The sequence below is a fragment of the Falco rusticolus genome, chromosome 8, assembly GCF_015220075.1.
Source record: "Falco rusticolus isolate bFalRus1 chromosome 8, bFalRus1.pri, whole genome shotgun sequence".
NCBI lineage: Eukaryota > Metazoa > Chordata > Aves > Falconiformes > Falconidae > Falco > Falco rusticolus.
This window is the reverse complement of record NC_051194.1, coordinates 23,247,338-23,269,545: the sequence shown is the minus strand read 5'-3', so window position 1 is coordinate 23,269,545 and position 22,208 is coordinate 23,247,338. Positions and strand designations below refer to the sequence as shown.

Below are 22,208 nucleotides of genomic sequence, written 5' to 3'. Positions count from 1 at the left end.
CTGGCTTTAGCTGAGATCCTCCACACCTACTTCTGACTTTGCCTGTGCTCAACCCTTAAATATTATTAAAACACATCAGTTATGTGTTTAGCTCATGAAAATTTTTCTGTTTCCTCAGATGTATCAAGGTATGAGTCTAATTCAGTAATCTGTTTTGCTGCTAAGTTGCCTTGAAAGGCTGTAAAAACTCTTTTCTTCAGAGGTTTCAAAGCAAATACTTAAAAAGACACCCTAAAACACCAACCCACATATGCCATGGATGGTTTAGGTCCAGTTAATTGTGTCCCGTGGTGTAGGGAAAGCTTAGGTGACCTGAGATCCACTTCCATCCCTGTTCCTCTCCCATTTCCTTTCTTTCATCTTACATTTAAACAATGACAAGTAGACTGCAATTTCAAGTTCATTAATCAGTGTGATCTACAGAGGAGAAGAAACTCGGTCTCTGCTTTCTTAAGGTTTTTCGCACTGTGAATTTGTAGCATTAGAAGACGGTGCTAATACAATCCTTGAAGAAAACAGAGATGAGGTATGTGTCATACGCATCTGGCAGCTGTAATGTGGTTAATGTGATAGAAGCTGGTCGCTGCCGTCCTCCTCTGGGTTTTGTTTACTGTTTAAGATGTGTATATCTGTATATGTGTATAGGTATGTGTATGCTTAAGAAGGACATGGAGCTGTGGGAGCAGGCCCAGCGGGGGCCACGGAGATGGGCAGGGGCTGGAGCCCCTCTCCTGGGAAGCCGGGCTGGGAGAGCTGGGGCTGTTCAGCCTGGAGAAGAGCAGGCTCCGGGGGGGCCTTAGAGCAGCTCCCAGCGCCTGAAGGGGCCAGCAGGAAAGCTGGGGGAGGGGGGCTTCTTACAGGGGCACGTGTGACAGGGCACGGGGGTGGCTTTGAGCGCAGAGAGGGCAGATGCAGGTCAGAGATCAGGAAGAACCTCTCCCCGTGAGGGCGGCGAGGCGGTGGGCCAGGCTGCCCAGAGCAGCTGTGGGTGCCCCATCCCTGGCAGTGCTCCAGGCCAGGCTGGATGGGGGTCCCTGCCTGGGGCAGGGGTGGGAACTGGGTGGGCTTTAAGGTCCCTCCCCACACAAACTGTTCTGTGGTAAGTGTATGAAAGTATTTGTCTCTTGTCCTTTTACAGGAGTGAGGTGTGCATCTGAAGCTTGTCCTCCTGTGTCAGGATGGACAGCTGTCTGTCAGATCCACAGTAGATGTTGCCCAAAACTCATCCCCACTGAAAGCAGAAAGGCTTTCTGATGCTCTTACCAAATTATTCAAGCTATAAGTAGCTTATGTAAAAAGCCTAAAAAAAAAATAATCACTGAAATAGTTTCTGTCTTCGACACACACGACAGAGGATCTCAGATTAGTAAAGCACAGGCCACCACGCCTTGCCAAGGGTAGTATGATACACCAAGGAGACGGCATCACACCTCAGCAGCTCCTCCAGGTGTTGGTTCTGCTCATTCCTTCTCAGCCAAGATATCTTTGGGTAAGGACAGAACCATCTAAAACACAAATTTTACAGTTCTGAAATATTTCAGTTTCTTCAGCCTTCCCTGGAAGTGGACTATTCCCTGAAGTATTTCGGGTATCTAAAACCTAATTTCTTTTTTGACATGGCATAATCTCATGTAACTTGTATATAGGAAAGATGCTTAATGAGCTTTGATGGTTGCTGAGGATTAAGACATTATTTGTAAATTCACTAAAATATATTAGGGATGCAAACATTTGTGTTTATAGAGCTGGCAAAAAGCTGTTAAGACAGACTCATTTCACTCTGTGAAGGGGAGTATGGTCAAGGGAAGGTAGGAATCTTGAATGTGACTCAAAATACGGTATTCTAATGTAAGTTCTCATAAAAGTGAATTAATTTGGTATGCAAAAATTATTTCCCCTGTTATTTCAGCCTAGAAATCCTCATTGGTTTTTCATCTGTCCTCTCCCTCTCACTGCGGGCAGGGCTTGAAGCTTGTGCTGGACACTTGTTTCCAGGTGCCCATGCTGCGAGCGAGGATGCTTTCCAGCTCCCGACATCCTTGTGCTGTCGGTTCTGCTGTCTGATACCCCCTCATCTCCAGCATCCCCCCATCATCGACACACACAGGGTCTCCTCTTTCTTCTGGATATGGGCAGAGTTTGTGATTTTAAGATTTCTAAGCCTGAGTGAATCTTATTTATGTTATGCAGACTGTTAGTGCCAAAATGTATCAGTGAATTTAACGGGCAGGCAGGGCTCTCCTGGATGCCGTCTGCTGCCAGGACAGGTGGGCTTTCCGTGTGCAGGTCCTGCCAGGCTCCCAGAGGGATCCCTTCCACCCTGGGATATACTGGTGAATGAGAGCCTTGAACAGTGCGTTTGGGGTAAGGTCTCATGCAAAGAAAGTCGCAGGCAAACGAGTTCAGGAGGCTGTTGTACAAACAGTCAAACCTGCAGCCTCGCCCAGTGCCTTGGAACAGCATGAAGTACAGCATGAGACAGAAGTGCTGGCACCTATGTCCCTGGAGCTCAGGAAGGTGTTGTACAGTAAATAAAAAACCTCAAATTACTGAGGAGTGGTGCTGGAGACCAACACAAGCCCATGGAGACCCATCAGCAAGGCCAGGTCAGTGTGACGCCACAGTACTGTACTAACACGTACCAGCAAGAGGAATGCCCGGTAAGGGGGGAGGTGGGTTTTTCCACACAAAGGAAAAGCAAATTAACAGATGAGTCAAAGTTTTTTGTTTCCTGTTTGGTTTTGTTACTCACTAAAACTTTCAAATTGCCAGCAGCAGAAGCACTCTCAAAGTATTTATGGATCGGACATGCTAATAAGCTTATTGATAGTCAGCCACGTAATTGATACATAGAAAAATGACATCTCTCAGCTTCTTCCACACTGGCTTTGAGGATCATGGTTGTCCCTGAGTCCTCCCTCGGGTCTCCATTACAATTCCAAGTTATTTAAAACACAAGCCTGGAGGTCAGTTCAAGTGCTTTGAACCGTGACAGCGGTGTCTTACCGGTGGGTTTGGGCTGGGAAGGGCTGCTCCTGATGGAGACACGCAGCTTTCTAGGGGGTGAGTCAGCTCTTTCCATCAGGGAAAAAGCCTGGAGGCAGCAGGGGTTGGAAAACCCTCTCCTATTTGCGCTATTTGTGTAATTTTTTTGGCAAGATCTGGGCAGCCCCTGTTAGTGACAAGCCTATCTTCCCATCACCGCTGCAGAGGGCTGGAGTTACTTGCTGCTGAGTCATTTAAAATCAATGCTCTTCACAGTGCTATCCAAAAGAAGTATAAAAGCTATGTAGAAAAGGTGCTTTAGACAGGAAATTCTAAGTGATATTTTTTGAAGATGTACTCTGCCAGGAAATAGCTTGCTCTGCTCATTTCAGCTTATAAACACCAGTACAGGTGGAGTAATTCATAATCAGCAGCGTGCATTCACTGATTATTGCCTCTTTTACCATTCATACATTCTGAATACATAAGAAACAAATTTATATTTTTTTATCCTCTAGATGAAGAGATTTTGTGTTATGTTTATGTTCTGTGATTGAAGAAGTGTGTGTGTATGTTTTGCATATGGATTTTGATATGGAAACTTGAATACAAATTCGGTATTTCATAAAATATTCCGAACAATTTGATTTGATGTATGCTGTACTATTAGAGTATGCTGTGCTTCCTTGAAAGAGAGGGCAAAGCAGAACATAAAAAGTAGGCAAAATGATAAGGTCAATATTTGGAAAAACAATAAAAAATGTTTTGTTTGCTTTTGATAAATAACAGGTCGTTCAGTAGAAATATTTATAGTGGCTTTGTGCATTTAAAGAGCCAATTTTGGTGTATACCCGGTAGAAAACTTTGGACATCGTCTTTAGATTCTTAAATCTGTTCATTACTAGCAAAAATTCAATTTTCTATGACAAGTTTGGTCAAATTTAATATTTTCAAAATAACTAATTTGCTAAATATTCCTGCCACTTCTGGCATTGTGATGTTAAATTGGTTCTTATTTTAATATTTTACATATTGTTTGGAAAATGGAAAGTGTTATTTTTCCTAACGTGAGTATGTCTGGGTTGTTGTGCGCTTCGTGTCTGCTGGATTTGAGACAGTTGAGGACTGTTTCTTACAGACTCTCTGGGATCAAAACTTGTTTATTTAAATATGAGGGAGAAAATACAGTAAGAGATGGTCCTGGATATGGATTCAGGTTACACCTCTGAAAATGTTAGCATATTTGTCGTTGTTAATTCATAAAACGTGTGCATCTTCTCTAAAGATTCAGTAAGTCAAGGTTGCTGCATTTTAACCATAGAAGAATTAAGTGTTTCTTCATCCAGAGATATGTAAGCTATGATTGAAATATAATCTGATAGTACTTTGCTTTGAATAAAACTGTGAGAGTGGAAAGGCTGTTGAGGAAATTTCTGATTGGTTTTGTAATAAACTTCAGGGCAGGAAGGTATCTTTGAAGTTCTATCTTGATGGACCTTAGTAAACAATAGAAGAATACAGAGTCTTGTAACGAAAATTAGTTTTGCAGATGAAGGAATATATAACTCGTGCTTTCAAACAGAATAAACAAAAGTTTCCAGGCTGAGTTTAGTCAGCGTCCTGTGATGGTACGCTGCAATGAGTTGGGATTTCTAATGAACTTCTAATGAAATTGCAGTGGGTTTACACATCCTCTGCAGCTGTCTTCCTATTATTTAGGCTTAGGAGATGAATCCCTTCTCTGTTGGTATGCCACCAACATTTTATTAGATTTTAAGGAGATACAGTTTTGATATTTGGCTTACTACAAGAAGAGGCAGCAAATTTACTGTTGTGATAACGGCTGCTAATAATGGGTTGCTAAATTCTTTGGGTTGGTTTTTTCTCCCCCTTAAATAATTTATTTTAGTGAAAAGTTTCCATTTTCTATGGGAAAAAAGGGCCACTAAGATACTTCTAGCCACCTCCAAAGTATTTCATCAGAAAGTAAAAACATTTTGCTATTTAGGCTGGGTGCCTCGCTGTGCTCTGCCTCATGGTGCTCCTCCAGCTTCATTGCCACGTGGCAGTTTATGGCACGAGATGCCCGGGTCCCCTCTGCCTGCCCATGCCAGGGCTGCAGTGGGTCTGTCTGACCATGAACCGTATGGCTCCTTGCCTGGACAGGCAGGAGATGTATGTGCTGATGCAGTATAAAAGAGAGGTGGTCCTGGGCTTCTGGGTGGGGTCTGTGAGGCCCTTGGAGCTAGTACAAACCCTTAAATATAGCAGCAAAACAGAGAATGTCTCCTCCAAAACGTTGTCAGAGTGAAGGATGCCACAAGGACAAGCCTCCTTTGCTTTCTCATCATTCCCTTCTCCTCCTCAGAGAGGTTTGCCCCTTTTTGAGGGATTCCTTCCCTTCCATGTATGTGGTGGCTCTCGGGGACGAAGACGTTGACCAAGCTCCCTTCTGTGCTTCTTACCTGTTTTTCCACGGTTTCAGCAGTCAGGCTGGCTCTTTTTGCCTGCTCCTTGCTGCTGTTTACATAAATTTGTGCCCTCTGCCTCTTCCAGCAAAAAGAAGGCAGAATTTATTTCCATAAACAGCATTTGCAGCTTGAGGGACTAGCTCTTCAAATGACTAGTCTCACCGTTCCTCCAGAAAGTGATGATATAGCAGAGTTTAATTACCAGCCATTAATCCCAAATATTTTATGTTCCTATTACGCATTACATAAATATACCTTATGAAATGCTCCGAGAGGAGTTTAGTAGCATATATAATTGTGTGTGGACGTGTGCAATGCAGGTTTCCAAGCAATTCTGTGGGCGAGGCATATCTGCGGAGAGGTGCAGCAATGCGCTAAGAGGCAGCTAAAAGCACAGCACAGCTATGTTCTTATACTTTTATTTTTTCCAGTGGTACGTCTAAACGGTTTTGGCTGCGTGACGTATTCTCAGAGATAAAATTCTGCCTATTAGGGAACGTAGATAGCAGTGTAGTTATGAAATCCTTTCCCAAAGCCAGGTGAGAGGAATCGGCAGCTCTGCTCAGACATGAAAAAGGGTATCTCATCGCATCTCAAGCATGCGTTCAGTGCTGGTACTGGTGCCACAGCCTGTTTAGCTGCTGGGAGGATGCTGCTGACCCCAATAGACATTAACCACTGAGCCTGTCGTCCCTGGGAAATCACGTTGGACACAGAGGACTTCAGAGTCACCATGTTTAAGGTTTCAGCATCTATCTGATAGCAGTTTCATCTTCGCATGTAATCACAGGAAAAGCTAATAATTTCTTCCTGTTGCAGCATCTAAAACTGCTACTTCTGATCAAGGGGAAGGATAAAAAAATATATCAAGTAATGCTGTAAAATGTTCTTTGCTCAACTGAAGCAGAAAGTGGAACTGCGGAAACAAAATTTCTGTGCCCAGAGTCTGTAATATTTTTTTTTAGAAAGCCTTTTCTGTATATTTCCTGTAGGTTGTTCTAGCAAGCCCTGATGTCTGAATTGCTTGAAAAAATAATGGATGGATTTTTCCTTAAAAGTCACTTATCTGTGCATTTGGTAGAAAAAGCTTTATTCTCGTAGGTTCTTGTTGTTGTTGTTGCAAAAATAAATGTGTTAATTTTGTTTCAGTGAGTAGAGGAGCCTTCATAAGCAACAGTCAGGATATTAAGCATCAAATATTTCAAAGTAATTTTGACAGTAAAGATGAGAAATGAATGTGGTGGCAGAAAAATAAAGCCAAGATCCCTTTGTTAAGATTGCAAATGGTGATGTTGGGATCTGGCACAGAAGTTCACAGCTTGAAGGTCACCGTCAGCATCGGCTGCTGCCCAGCCAGGTCCCCAGGACAGTGTGCAAGCTGCCCTCCCAGGGCTGCGGACACGGAGGGCTTGGACTTTGCTTATTCATGACAGTAGCAAATAACAGTCATCACTGAAGACAAATTAATCAGTATTAATTAATCAGCCTCAGTCAAGAGGCTGATTTGAAGCGTGAATGTAAAATTAGTTACAGATTCAGGTGTTTCTCGTTCTGTGGGTTGGTGCAGCATCAAGGTATTAAGTAGCTGGGAGGGGAACTGGCCTCTTTGCTTAGCTGCACATTGAGGCTGGAGAAGAAAACTGATGGCGGTTCTGTCATCTTCTGTCTAAAGGTTTTGCTTTAGAATAATGATTATAAATACTTCTATATGTGGGATGTTTCCTTTCTTTTAAGATATTGTTTCCTAAAAAGGTAGTCTGTATCTTGTTTATTTTTGTGTGCTTGCACAAAGCAATACTAGGATTTTCCTCAAAATTCAAAATTGGCTATACAAATATTTCTCAAAACTAGTCTCTAATAATATGTAAAAGATACTCTGTCAGGGTGGGATACTGTACTTTTCAGGATAGATTTTTTTTTTTGTCACTGAAAATTAATTGATTTATTTATTAAAGGGTTGAGATTATGCTATCACATGCCTGGTGGTTGAAACTAAATAAAAAAGTTGGTTAGAGTTAGTTTAATATGATGTTCTTCAAATATTTTCAATAGCTATGAAAGTGCTCTCCAGATCTTTTCTGTCTGCAGTCTCAGAGAGAATCTGGTGTTGCGCTGTGTAATCCTGGTGTAAATCTCTTGAGAATAGTCATTTGCTGTCATTGTGATTAAACCAAAAGCTGCAAGTGAACAAATCTGGGTTTTTTATTCATCTTAGAAAGGAGCTAAGTCCACATTAGGATCCAGATAGAGGTAAAACCTCACAGTGGAGCATAAAGAAAACTGTGGTATGTTATATATTTTTTAATGTTCCTTGTTGAACACCAAAACTTGCGGAGCCCCGTTGGTGAAAAATAAAACATATGTCTGCATACTAAAAGTTGCCTTTTGCTGTTTTGTGTTACAGCTGTTATTTCTCGAAGCCAAGAAGGACCTGGAGAGATGGGAAAGGCTGTGCTCATTCCCAAGGATGACCAGGAGAAGATGAAAGAGTTGTTTAAAATCAACCAGTTTAACCTTATGGCCAGTGACCTGATTGCCCTGAACCGAAGTTTGCCTGACGTGAGATTAGATGGGTGAGTCCCCGCGGTACCGCCAGTCTCCTCTCAAGGCATGAGATATGGCGGCGTCTCAAGGTTAATTAATGGATGTTATTACCAGTGGTTGCCGAAGGAAGCCATTTGAAAATGCCAGGGTTTACTCTTTCTAGATTTGGCTTCTAGTACAAACTGTCTTAAGAGAAGAGTTACTGCATCACAAACGTTACTATCCTGTGCAATTTATTTTGTGAACAGCTGAAAAATTGTCAACTTAGCAGTCAGTTTGCATTGTGGCACATAACAAAATGCCCTCTGGTGTGTCTTATCACCTGGAATAATTTAAATATTTTTTTTCTTCAGGGAAAATATTATTTCTATGGTTTTAAAATGATAAAAACATCAATGTTGACTTTATAAATTTTCATAACTATCTTTCGGCGTTTAAAAATGGATATTTTAATGCTGCTAAAGAAAAAAATGCTACCAATACAAAAAACTACCTGTAGGATGAGTTTTCTTTTAGTTTTCATAGACTCACAGGACGGTTTGGGCTGGAAGGGACCTTAAAGCCCACCCAGTTCCCACCCCTGCCCCGGGCAGGGACCCCCCCCAGCCCAGGCTGCTCCCAGCCCCATCCAGCCTGGCCTGGAGCACTGCCAGGGATGGGGCACCCACAGCTGCTCTGGGCAGCCTGGCCCACCGCCTCGCCGCCCTCACGGGGAGAGGTTCTTCCTGATCTCTGACCTGCATCTGCCCTCTCTGCGCTCAAAGCCACCCCCGTGCCCTGTCACACGTGCCCCTGTAAGAAGCCCCCCCCAGCTTTCCTGCCGGCCCCTTCAGGCGCTGGGAGCTGCTCTAAGGCCCCCCCGGAGCCTGCTCTTCTCCAGGCTGAACAGCCCCAGCTCTCCCAGCCCGGCTTCCCAGGAGAGGGGCTCCAGCCCCTGCCCATCTCCGTGGCCCCCGCTGGGCTCGCTCCCACAGCTCCGTGCCCCCCTTATGCCGGGTCCCAGAGCTGGAGGCAGCGCTGCGGGGGGGTCTCAGCAGAGCGGGGCAGAGGGGCAGAGCCCCCTCCCTCGCCCTGCCGGCCCTGCTGGGGGGGCAGCCCAGGCACGGCCGGGGCTCTGGCTGCGAGCGCCCATGGCTGGGTCGCGCTGAGCTTGTCGCCCACCGACACCCCCAGGTCCTCCTCCGCAGGGCTGCTCTCAGCGTATTCATTCTAGAACAATCAGAATTTTACAGAACATTTTTCAAAATATAAAAACTGAAAGAGGTTTTGTGGTTGGGGTTTTTGTTTTGTTTTTAAGTCTAGTAACAATTTATTTTTAAGTGAAGCTTGAAGTTTGTGTGATGACTTTGAGACGGTGGAATAGCTTTGGGGGAGTGTTTCACCAAGTCTACAGAATAATTTTTAATGGAATTTATGGATTAATTGTTCCAGTCACAAGGGGGGCTTGTGTTTACACATGTGTTTGATGTGAAAGTGTGAGGGTGCGTGTTTATCTCCATTTAAATAGGGAATTCCATTACTATCTAAAGATCCAGCAAATTATGGTACTTAACAAGAAAATAAATAGTCTAGATTTGTTGTATACATTTTTTTCTGTAGTCAAGAGAATTTCCTTGTGTCTCCCAGTAGCGGTGTTAAAGCTAGCCTAGCTGATAGAGTATGCTGTCAAGCCCATTTTATCTTGAAATTTTTGCATTAGGACATTCTCCTAAAAATCTATAACTGAAATTGCATGCGTGGAGGGTTATACAAACTTACATAGTTTTGGAAGTAAATTTTTTGAGGTGGGTATTTTTTTCTGCTTAATTTTTATAGAAAGCTAGTGTTGATTGAATTTTACCTTTTCCAATTCAGTTTTTTTCCCTGTTGTCCTTCACCTACATAAATGGTCTGATTTATAGGTACTGCAGCTTATATACAAAAAAAAAATCAGATAAATACAAACATAGCTAAATATATACAAGTGGTCATGTCTTCTAAAATCTCCCATTACTTTTGATTTTTAAATTGAAAGTCACTTAGCTGAAATCTTGCTTATTATGCTTTGTTTGGAATTAAATCCTTTGGGTTCCTGTGAACTCTAAAATAAAAGAAATGCTTTGTTCCCTGGATTTTATTTGTAAATGCCTGCAGATAATAGAAGGAGCAGCATGGTTTTAACGGTAGACCTTGTCCACAAACAACAGAGTGATGCTTCTCTGCAACATGATCATTTGTAATTTGGTGATGCCAAGTCCCCGTAAAACACCAGCTCAGATCATTGCTAGCAGAGATATATTTCACAAAAAGTGGACGCATCGGGCAAGCTTTATGGCTTGTTTGTTCTTTATTGCTTGCCCTTTGTGAGAGTGCGGAGAGTGGTCACAACAAGCTGGTGGGGCTGGCTCCAGTGTTGCAATGGTTGCAGCAGGCACAGGGCATCTTGCAGCTTTCTGAGAAGTGAGGAGGATGCGCTGCGATGCTGGGCTGGGGTTTCTCCTGCTGCTTCCTAATTATTTTCTTTTACCCCGATGCTCTTGGCGGGTGCCTCGGCTTGCACTGGGCTGCCGAGGCTGTCCCAGTTCTGTGGAGTGTGCTCCTCTTCCCTGCAGGCTTTGCAGCAGACTGAGAAGACCCGGGTGCTGCAGACACGAGAACAAGGGGGGCACTTGCAAAGTCTCTCGGTCTGTTTTGGAAGGCTTTCTTCTTTCCCTGGTGGCACTCGTTGAAAAGAAAGTGTGGATAGAAGAAACCAGTGAAACGTTCAGCTTAATTTATAGTTCTGCTCAGTCTGAGGGAGATGAGCTTTTTAATACTGCGAGAAACCTGTCTAAATGCATTTTCTAGATGAAAAGATGTTTCGTATTCTTTGTTAAAAGGACAGGAAGTATTACGGGACTTAGGAAAAAAATAATTTTCTCATTTTCCTCTTCAGACAGGTGCTTTCCTTACATATTCTGTCCTTAGGGTGTATTAAATTGTTCTGAAAACCAATTTATAATTCTTTGCTATTAAGGAAGAATATGATTTTATGGTTAATATATTTAGTGTATAACAGAAAGATGTATTTTTATTGATGTGGGGGACAGAGGCATCCAATTTGCCCTGGGTGTCAAACTCGCTGTGCCTTTCACGTTATAAATGCAAGCTTCTCTTTCAGAGGCCAGGAAGTTTTCTGTAGCAAAATTAGACGAACAGAAAAAAGTAAAATAAATAAATGTTCTTGCTGCATGTGCTGTCTAGTGACAAAACTGTGATAACCTGTGGAGCTGTGGATACTGCTGCGTTTTGAGTAATCGTGAGCTGTTGCAAAGATGGATGTTATCAAGGTGTAAATGTGTTAAGTCGGTGTATTGGCTAAATGTGGCAGAAGCCTTGGGGCCAGCGCGAGGAGGCTCTGCGGGAGGCTGGGGGCAAGGTGGGCACCTGCCGGGCAGTGGGTGCCTGCGGGGCGGTGGGTGCAGGGGCGCGGGAGGCGGGTGGCTGTGCCTGGGCAGGCAGTGGCTGGCGTGCAGGGCATCGCCACCGCTGTCTTCGTGGGTGTGTGCCGGGAAGCGGCCAAGCGGCTCTCTATTTTGGTAATGATGCTGGGGGATTAAAGGAATGAAGGGCATTTATACAGGACTAGTTAACTCTTGCCATGACTTGACCTTTTTATTGTACCTCTCGCCTGTCAACATTTCGCTGTGTGTAAGTGGCGTTTTCACATAGCTCAGATCGCGTGCCACGCCATTAAGTCGCGGTCTCCGTTCTGGCTGCCTGCGCCAGTAATTAAGGATTCATGTGCCGTCAGGGTTGTGTGGGGTCCCTGGGGTGGAGGGGAGTCACAGCCACTGGCAGCAGTCCTAAGCACTGCTCCTCTTCTCTGTCTTGCATGAGATGTCCCTGACAGATGCAGCAACTTTCTGTCTTGGGCTGGTTTAAGATTAAGATGTTGGAAAAGCTGAATGCCTGTTTCTCAGGGATGTCCTCTTCCTGCTCCTGGTGGTGTCAAGTATAGGCTTAAAGCAGAAAATGATGTGTCTGACTTCCCACACTCCTGTCTTCAATGAAAATAAACCCACAGCTTACCCATTAGTCCTGTGTTTAGAAGGTTTTATGATTTCCAGCTGTGGTTTAGCCCTAAACGCAGAGTGTCGTCTGCTGGGAAAAGGTTTCCCACTGCCTTTATATCTCTGCAAGAGTTATTTAGAATTGTGCATTATAATATGATGTCCATGCCACAAATTAATGTCTACAACTAGACTTGAGAATTCTGATAAGAAACAAAGAGCCCCCCCCAAAAAAGAAAAAAGAAGAGTCTTGTTGTAATTTCTTATTCTAGAAATTAATTCTTCAGTTATGCTATGGTACGTTTATTGTCAAAGTCATTGGGAAGAGGACAGTGAATTAGTAGTAGTACACTGACAAGGTAGCTTTTTCACTGGGGAGTGTGTGTGTGTATGTATTTATATGTGTATGTATATATTTATATAGAGCAGCAGATAGTACCTGGGCTGTCACTGTTTGTGATCATTGCTGCTGTTGTGCCTCCAAACGATCAAAGCAGAGGGGGGTGTGTGTGTATGTCGTAAGAGTCTGAATAAGAAACACATATTTAAGAGTAAAAAAAAAAAAAAATCTGAGGGAATCATAATTTTTTTCACATTAGCAGATGAAAGAGCTCTTGAAACCTGTTATGACTCTCTGATTAAATGTTCGATGACTGTGAGCTAATTCTGGATTTACACTGCAACCACAGTACTTGTGTTTGTAAGATGAGGGAGATATTTTTTTCAAAGGAAAAATGTTAGATTTCTAAAAAAAAGTTTCACTTTATGAATTGTAGGAAGAAAAGGAAGGCTGGATTGGTTGGTGGCTAATGAGAAATTCCCTTTACAGTTTTGTGATAAGGCGGCTGCCTCTTGTCTTGCCCTTCTCCCAAACGGGGATGTTTGTGAATTGGCCTGATGCGCAGTCCTGACCTCCACAAAGTCGATGAGTTGGCTCACACTTCTGCAGGAATGAGTTCTCTCACCAGGACAGCGCAAAAGCCACCTCCTGTGTGCTGTAACGGGACAGTATGGCGGAGTCCTGCGCATCTCTGCTCCTGCGCTGAGATGTCAGTCCAGCACATGAACACGACGTTCATGCTGGCAGTTAACTTGCTCCCCGTTACATCTAGTGCTGCCCACCAAAGAATGTCCCTCGATTGCCCAAGTTCTGTTGGTAATGGCCAACTTGAAGATTTTTAATCAGTGTCAGGTCTAATTTGAAGTAGCTATTGATTAAACCTTAAACCCAATTTAATTCATCATAGAAATGTTTAGTTTTATTTCAAAGTATTTTCTCCAGCAAGGGAAGAAATCCATCGTCAATCTTTTCTGGATGAGTGCTGTTCTACAAATGCCCATACCATTTTAATTGGATTTTCTTATTGAAGTTTAGGTTGAAGTTAGCTGTTTTCCATTGTGTTTGTGTGTGTGTCTGTGCTTATGCGCATACATTTCTGATCAGAAACACAATCACACATTACCATTTTTGAAACTGTAATTGCGGCTTAAACTTGGTGCCATAGTTCTGGGTTGGCTTCTTAGAAGCAAAAACCTTGATGGGTGGTCCCAGGGTGGAGGGAAAGGCTCTGGAGGAAGTAGTATAGAAATGGCGATCGCTGCTTGTGGAAATTTCCTTTGTGGAACATCTGTGAAAATCCCTTAGTGCCTCGAACTCCGTGTTACGGGGCAGGAAGCTTTGATTAGATTTGTCTGTGATACCGCTATTTGTTCTTGCAATTTGGCCCTGATAAGGGAGGGTAAATTGTTTTATTTTGTAATGCTTGCATCTAATCCATTTGTCTTGCACCAGAAAGTGTTGTGTTAGGGTTTTTCCCGGCTCTAAGTCGTGGTGGATAAAGTACATAAACCCAGCAACAAAGGAACTCTTATCTGCTTACAGCTTTGTATAATTAAAAGCTTATTTATTTTTTAAGATTTTACTGTGTATATACCATTACACACAGAGAATCTATAAACCACTCATGAGCAAGTAAGCTTGGGGAGAATTTGGCAATGAGTTTGGGCTAGAAATTACTTTGAAATGACAGTTTAGAAATTATTTCACCTTGTCTGAGGGGGAAAAAATCACCCAGGTTGGCTGCCAGTAGGGAGAGAAAGTACATACAAGTAATCTGTATAAGGTTAAAGACAATTCCCGATGTATAAATTAGCTAAAGAGTGTTAAGATTATAAAAGTAATTCTCCAGCAATGAGAAAAATATGTTCACAAGTGAACATCTGGCTTCTAATCTGGTTTTGTGAGTCCTTCATCTGTACTTTCACGTAACAAAAGGATCAGTTGAAATCTGTGGCCATTACCCCTTGGTGGCTGTGGCAATGTGATGTCCCTCATGGCACAGCCAGCTGGAGCAGGGGCAGGACCTGTCTGCAGAGCACGCCTCAGCTCAAATCAGCTGGGCTAAGCTCAGGAAATGAGAGGACATCTTTTTTTTTTGGTCACATTTCCAGATAAACCTAAGTTGGCATTTGCAAAACGTCCTCACCGTGGAGCATCTTGGTATGCTTGGGGAGATTCCATGTAGAGTATCTTTTCTAACCATTTGGTAGCTGGTGTGTAACAAACGACAATAACGTACCAGGTTTTTCATTCATTACCTGTACTGTGGTTATACACAATTTAAGCCTAATAGGGTGCAGCAGTAACTCAAGAAATGCTTGTAGCCCTTTCTTTACTAGCTTGCCATTTTACTAACTAATTGTTTGCACTCTCAATTTCCACATAGTGCCAAAGCAACAGCAACCGCCATGAGATTCTTACCCACAGGGTTGCTCCTAAAATTAGAAATGCACCGGTGCCATAGCTCTGACAGAGGGCAAGCGATGCAAGGAACCCCTGCTCTCTGCCCAGCTCTCAGGAGCTGTTGGAGTGTGTCTTTACAGGTGGGCTTTAGATCGCTCCCAGGAGCTGCCTGCAAGACAGACCAGCAGTTTGCTTTGCTTTATGCTGCTCTTCAAATGACTTTATCAGATTGACAGTTTTTGTTTTAACTAGGAATGAGGCCTGCACAGGTAAGAATATTATCTATATATATATATGCGTGTCACGTGAGGACAGCTGTATGTGACAGAACAGACACAGGTACAAAAGGAAGATTTTTGATTCAGACACCATCAGCGAAGCACCCATGTGTAAGAAGAGAAGAAAATGCGAATGCTCAGTAGAGGTCAATCTGTACGAGTCATTTGAATGGAATTGGCTTATTCTTGTTAATCTGAAAACAGATTAAATTTCTCTGCATCTGGAGGTGTATGTACCAAAGGAGCAGAAATGTGTCTAGGGAGAAGGGGTTACATCTGGAGGCTGCAGAAGCGGTTTTGGCTGTGGACTTAGTTAGTTCCTTACACTAAGCGGCATTTTTTTGTAGACAACGGTACACATGGATCTTTGAGGGTGTCCTTTGTTCAAAGAACTTGCAAAGAGTTTGATTTCCAGAAAGATAAACCTGCTTCTTGTTGACACGCTGCTCCATGTGGTCCGTAGTCTGCTTTAGAGGAAGGCAGTTAACATGAGGAGATTTGATTGTAAACCAGAAGAATTCAGCTGCTTACTTTGTGTTAAAATAGTTGAAAACTGGTTTCAGTTCCTGGCAGCACTGCAGTCAGCCTGGGATAATGGCTTTGCTAGAGAGGCCCCCAAAATATCGCTCTACTCTAAGCATAAAGAATGATTTTATTTGTAGAAAAATTGATCTAACCAAGGTATTTTTACTTTCTTTATTTATGGCTTCAAGTGACTTGGAATAGTAGTAAATGGTTAAGCTGTTTGTATAAGAGAATGGATAACTTCAGTGTTATTTGGCAGGTATTGTTTAATTTTTATTTTTTTTCTAGTAAAGAATTTGCAGGCTGCCTTGGAAGCCAGTGCTGATGGGACCTCACCTCCTTCCCATCGTAGCTTCTCCCAGATAATCAGGACAGCTGACATGCGGCTTTACCCCCAGACCTTTGAGAATGGGGATGGAGGGTACTTAATTGAAGATTTTGATTTGCATGGCCTGTTTAGTTTTTAAAATGTGTGGCTATTTCATATTTTTAAAGTATGTCAAGGTTATCCACATTGCAAGGATAAGCATGTTCCTAGTTTTCCCATAAATACCCTAAATAATGTAACAGTGCTAGGTTGAACTGGTAGGTGTTTAGTCCTTGTGTGGTATGCGATTTAGGAAAATATGTAGTATTTAAACAGAAGGATTTCAGGTAGGTCGATCTCATTTCAGTTCTGCTTTTCTGTCAGCAGCTCATCCCAGGACAGTCCCCCCATGTACCTCAGGGCTGATCCTGACCCTCGCTGGCTGCAGGGTCCACCCTGCGAAGCAGCTGTAACTCAATTTTCTGACTTAATAGCGCAAGGCTCTTCAAGCATGAAATTGCTTCCTTCGTGTAAAGCTGTCCCTTTGCCTGGCAAGTCAAGACTCAGAAACGGATGGTTACCGTGAGTGCTGCTCTTGGCCCAACCAGTTGTTGCGAGGAACAAAGTTCAGCTTCTATACGTGCCTGGAAGGGGAATGTGGGAATGAGCCTCTGGATACGACTGACGAGTGAGAAGAGCCTGCAAAATTGTATTCGGCAGCACGAAAAACTAATCATAGCTTCTTTACTAAAAGAAGATCCTTAATGATTAAACGAAGGTGCGGCGGGGCTAGAGCAGGTGGTGTGTGCGGGGCGACTGCGGGAGCGGGGGCTGCCCAGCCGGGGCAGGAGGAGGCGGAGAGGGGACCTTGTCAGGGCACACAGAGACCTTACGGGCGAGGGGCCGGGGCTACACTTTTTTTTTTTTTAAGAGGATAGGCATTGAGACAAGCAAATGCCTTCTCAGCCATGCAGCTTGTTAGATGATGCTTCTACAAGCAGATCATCAGTATAAGTTCATTTCTGAGCACTAAACAGTCAAAGCAATAAAGATCCGTGGTTCAGCTTCTGTCAACAGGTATGCGGATGGCTTTGGCATTGCAAGGCATCTCCTCTTAACTCCAGGCAGAAATAAGGACCAGTTAAAAGCACCAGCCTGAGGCAGTCCTGGCCCTGCAGTAGCGCTGGCCACCACCCAGGTAGGCATCTGTGCTGATGTATCTGGCTGCGGTGGATGTAACACTGGGCAACTTCTCTTTTGGGGCATGTGTCTCTCTACTAAGAGGATGGTCTTGTGTTTTGAAACCTCTTGTGGCATGCAGAGAAAATTCACTTTGTTGTAAAGGAGTAGCCAGAAATAGTTGTAAGAATGCCAGGAAATAAGCCTGTGTGGGTAATTCATGCTCCTGTTTTATCTCCTCCCTGATGGAAGCTGTCCTCCAGCTTGGTTATGTGCATTCATTCAGAGAAATCGGCTACTTCCTACCTTATCCCATAAACTCCTTTAAAAATCTGTGCATTATTATTTTAAGTAAGAACAAAATAAAAAGAAAAATAATTTCTCAGAAATTTATGTGGTGGTGTGTACAGACTGGAAAAGGCACTCTGAATTTTGAAAATGGTATTTGGAGACTTCCAGAAGTGTACTGACTGACAGCTGTATAGTGCAGTACTAATCCTTGTGGATTTATGAAATGAGCTTTCTGGCGGTGCGTGGATGTGTGGGGAGGACAGCATGGGGGGAGGACAGCACAGGAGCAGGGATTTGGCTGGGTGCTCACAGAGGACTATAGGGTCACCAAGCCTTTGGCTGATTTATTGCAGTTGGTTTCTTGCCAGCAGTTCAGTTTTGGGAGGAACCTCTGAATCCAGCACATCATTTACCTGCTTTGCCGAGCACAGCATGGAGATGTACCTTCTGACTACAGGCAAATGCTGAATGAAGAGCTAAGCTTGCAGCATGAAAGCATGCCACCACCCTCATCTTTACTTCATGTGGTGCAGAATTTCATCCCTTAGCTGGGGGCTCCAGAGCTGTGTGAAAGCAAAAGCGTGTGAAAATTATTTTTTTGTTTCTTACATCATTTATTGCAGATATGAATAAGAGATTTGAGGATTCAAAGTTAATACTTACTAAAATATTTTGAAAAATATGAAGGGGAAGTTTGAGGTGGGCTTGATGAGCTTCAAAGAAGATTCAGCAATCATATAACAAAAAATGGCACTGGAAATGATCAAAAACCATCCAAGAAAGCCTGATCTGATCTGTAATTTCCATTATAGGTCTTTGATTTTTGTTGGAAAGGGTAGAGAAAGTCCAAAGTGGCCTCTAGTATAGTCCTCTGAAAAAGAAATGGTCACCTCTACACTGCATTGTTTTAAGTGGAAAGAGGGCAGATGCAGGTCAGATATCAGGAAGAACCTCTCCCCGTGAGGGCGGCGAGGCGGTGGGCCAGGCTGCCCAGAGCAGCTGTGGGTGCCCCATCCCTGGCAGTGCTCCAGGCCAGGCTGGATGGGGCTGGGAGCAGCCTGGGCTGGGGGGGGTCCCTGCCTGGGGCAGGGCTGGGAACTGGGTGGGCTTTAAGGTCCCTTCCAACCCAAACTGTTCTTTGATTCTTTGATTAAGGTTAGAAAGGACCCTTAAGATCAAGGCCAACCGTTAGCCCAGCGCTGCCAAAGCCACCCCTAACTCGTGTCCCTCAGCACCTCATCTGTGCTTCTTTTAAATCCCTCCAGGGATGGGGACTCCACCACCTCCCTGGGAAGCCTCTTCCAATGATTGGCAATACTGTGCTGTATTACTGTGTTCTTCGTCAGATGTAAAAGTAACTTCAAAAATATTAAAATGGAGCTTGGAGCTGAAAAACCCCAAGGAAGAGGTGATATCCAAGGCTATACCCAAAGCTTTATGAACAGTGGTAGCTGAAGGTGTGAATGAAGGGTCTTTGCTCCCAGAAGTGGCAAACCTATTGATACTCTAATGAAACAACAGAGAAAAATCCTTGTAAGATATTTTCACATTCATCATCTGCTGGATATAAAAGTTGGTTAGCTTTGGAGTGCATCGGTACGATAAAATTTGGTAAGACAACGTAGCGACAGTTCCAGGACAGTTCTACTTTCCTCTAAGTGAAATAAGTTCCTATTCAATTGTTTTCTATTTACCTTTCAATTGCATAAATTCCAGTCTAAAATACAAACTGGTTCACTTGAAGTAAGTTCATTGAAGCAGGGTTACAGCTGTGCGTGTTGAAACGCTGCAGCAGGATGGGTTACAGGGTGGCGTGTTACCCTCTGGGTCGGGAGTGCTGGCGCTTGGTGGAGCTCGCACGGCCTCGTGCGCCACCTGTATCTGTGGGCAAGAGGAGACACAACAGATAAAGCTTAAATGAATGCCATTTTGGCAGGGAATTTGAACCCTTGGACAGTGTTGTCTTCTGGGATGCTGCAGAGCCTGTAGGGAGGGAAAGGTGCTTCTCTTGAATGGGCAGTCTAGGTTTTTTAAATGCTTCATTGTGATGGGAGCAATATCAGAGGATCACAGAATGGTGCGGGTTGGAAGGGACCTCTGGAGATAACCATATATTTCATTTTCACACTTTCTCTTTCCTTGAGTAGCTGGCAGGTTTTGTTTAAAGTGGATCGGAGACTATTTAAGGCGAAAGGATTCTCATAGTAGGAGAGTTATCACCCTAGAAATAAATTATTGCTTACTGGGGTAGTTAACTTACAGTCCAACTTGTGATTTTCAGAAAGCAAAACCAAACACCAAAAAGGAGCATTGGTGATCTGCGCATGGCGCAATTAACAGTTTTGACAGGAAGGTTTGTGGTAGGGGAGCATTCGCTGCCTGAAGTTTTCCGTAAAGGTGCTGGCCAGAGGCCTGGCTCTGGAGAGGGCTGTAGGGTGTTTTAGCAGCTCTGGCGGCTGGAGTCATGCCAGTGCTGCATTTGGCTTCCCATCACGTACTTGCTGCTTCAAAACCACTTTAGCAAGGAGAGCTGGGGGTTTTGGTTGCCGTTCTTTGTGGAGGGAGACCAGAAACGGTCTGCTGGTACTGCCGGACATCAAAGAAGCTGTTGTTTTGCCAGAATTTTATTTTATATATTCTTTTAATTTAAGTGCACCTTTCCTTATGTTTTTTAAAATCCTGTTCAAGATTAGAGGAAGGTGGAAATACTTGGAGTATTTCTGTGGATACCAACACTGTCCCACAGGAATCACAATCCATGAGTGCGCTCCTGAAAGCCAGGTACAGCGGAGCACAAAAAGCATTCCTTATGTGCTATTAGCACCCTGGCACGTAATCAATACACACTGATAAGATTTGGCATCTTGTGAGGTATCAACGCAGCGGTGGCGTGTTCCAGGTCTAGAGGGAGATAAATATAACTGGCTGCCAGCTTCACTATGCAGTGGTGCATTCATCTTCGCAGCGGCGAGTAGCACCTGAGCATGGAGATGGTGCATGCTGACGTGCTCTCGGGGGGTGCTGGCATGGGGGATGATGAGAAATGGCAAGATTTCAGGCTTTCTGCATTTCATAACAAGAGGTATGCCTCAATTTCAGGTTGTGCGCCACAAAGCTACGGGGTGATGTTGGAGAAATGCTGTGAGTGAACACAGGGGTAGATGGCCAAGATGCCAGCATTGGTGATCAGTGCTGATGGGGACATCTCAGGATGTTACTGAGCATTTCTTGAGGGCGTACTGTGGATCAGGAGCTATCAGGCTGCTGAAGTGCTTCCTGAGGCAAGGAGGGCATGTGGTGACACAGGGGCAGGGCACTGCAAGGTCCCGGGCACGGCTTCTCCTTAGAGCCTTGACCTCTGGTTCTTCATACAGCAAAACCAGCGCTGCTGCGGAATGCTGCGGAGCCTGTAGGGAGGGAAAGGTGCTTCTCTTGAATGGGCAATCTAGGTTTTTTAAATGCTTCATTGTGATGGGAGCAATATCAGAGGATCACAGAATGGTGTGGTTTGGAAGGGACCTCTGGAGATAACGCAGTCCAACCCCCTGATAAAGCATTTGCTTGATTTCTGTAGTGTATCCTACAGAAAATGTACCTTGACAAAGCAGCCAAGCCACACCAGCTGCCAGCTGCGAGATTTAAACACCAAAATAACTAGTAGTAGCCTTACCATGGTAAGCAGTATCATAATCTTTTTCAGGGTGCATCTTGCCATCTGTTTTCATTGGGAAGGGGCTGGGGGGAGAAGGCGGCTGAAGGATGGTGACAGGCAATTACCGATGGTGTGGCGGGGTCTACCCTTGTCCAGTCTCTGTCTGTCAGAACTGTCAGTCCTGTCAGGTCATCCCTCCGCTTGCTTTTCAGAGAACACTTCTATTGCACTAATCAATATACAATCACGAACTTTTGGAAGGCGTTTGACAGTATTGTATAGCTGAGCTGGAGTGCTTTGTTACTGGGACAGCTTTCAAAATGAAATCCCTGAATTCAGAGGCGTCAAGGCATGGTTAAGGTTGTCCAACATCCACCACTTCCCCGTTCCACTTGAGGGTGCCTTCGATTCCCTCTGTTGGCACAGGCGCTCCTGCACCTGCCTGCCTTCGCTGCTGCCCTCCTCAGCCTCAGCCCCTGGCCACCGAGCACCCTGTGTTAAACACATCAGCACTGAAGTTGTCCTATAGGTACTTGAGTTTCCCTCAGCTCATTTGTGAACTGATAAACGTTTTCCTAAGAATCGGCATGTAAGATGTTATTCCACATAAGAACACATTTAAATACACGGAGTTGTTTTTGTAAGCATGATAAGCTGTTTTAAGGTGACGTCTTCCATTTTATGTGAAATTATTCTTGGTCATGCTTCAAAAATAACGTGTGTGGACGTGACGCTAAATTAAGATGGTAAAACAACTGCAAGGCATAAAGTTCACTGGACGGTAACCGCACCTATGAAAAGATGAATTTATTGATTTAATTCACTCTGTGACTTCTGATGTTTTGGCGGTTTGCTTAAATGCAGTGCGATCATTTTTAAGAGGCAGTTTTGCAGAGGCTCTTTCTGCATGGTGATACATTCATCACTCTTTGGTATGGGTCTTTATGTGCATTACTATGAAATTAGGGGTGAGTTTCTCGTGTCTTGACGCTGCTGTCAGTTTTTCAGCTATGCCCTTGTACCTTGTCTACCGATGGTGGTGGAGGCAGGGTGCGGGTAAGAGGGATAGCTGCTTGTCCTGCTGGACAAGGGGTGGTTTGTGGTTGCATTAGCTGGTGTTCGTCATCGGTGCCCCGGAAATGGGATGCACTGAGATCATTGCTGCGGTGAGCTGCAAATAGGAAGAAGTAGGTGCCTGCCCC

The 22,208-nt window shown here is 44.0% G+C and overlaps 1 protein-coding gene across 6 annotated transcripts in view; it reads left to right on the top strand.

Annotated features, from left to right (window-relative positions):
- GALNT13 (polypeptide N-acetylgalactosaminyltransferase 13) overlaps window positions 1–22,208 on the top strand; it is a 158,424-nt gene that overhangs the window by 55,221 nt on the left and 80,995 nt on the right. For all 6 annotated transcript variants that reach the window (XR_005105865.1, XR_005105862.1, XR_005105863.1 and 3 more), the window contains exon 4: window positions 7,861–8,029. Coding sequence is in view for 2 of the 6 variants with exons in the window: in XM_037398344.1 (XP_037254241.1) it covers window positions 7,861–8,029 (169 nt within the window). In the remaining 4 variants the exon portion in view is untranslated. The remainder of the gene's footprint in view (window positions 1–7,860; window positions 8,030–22,208) is intronic.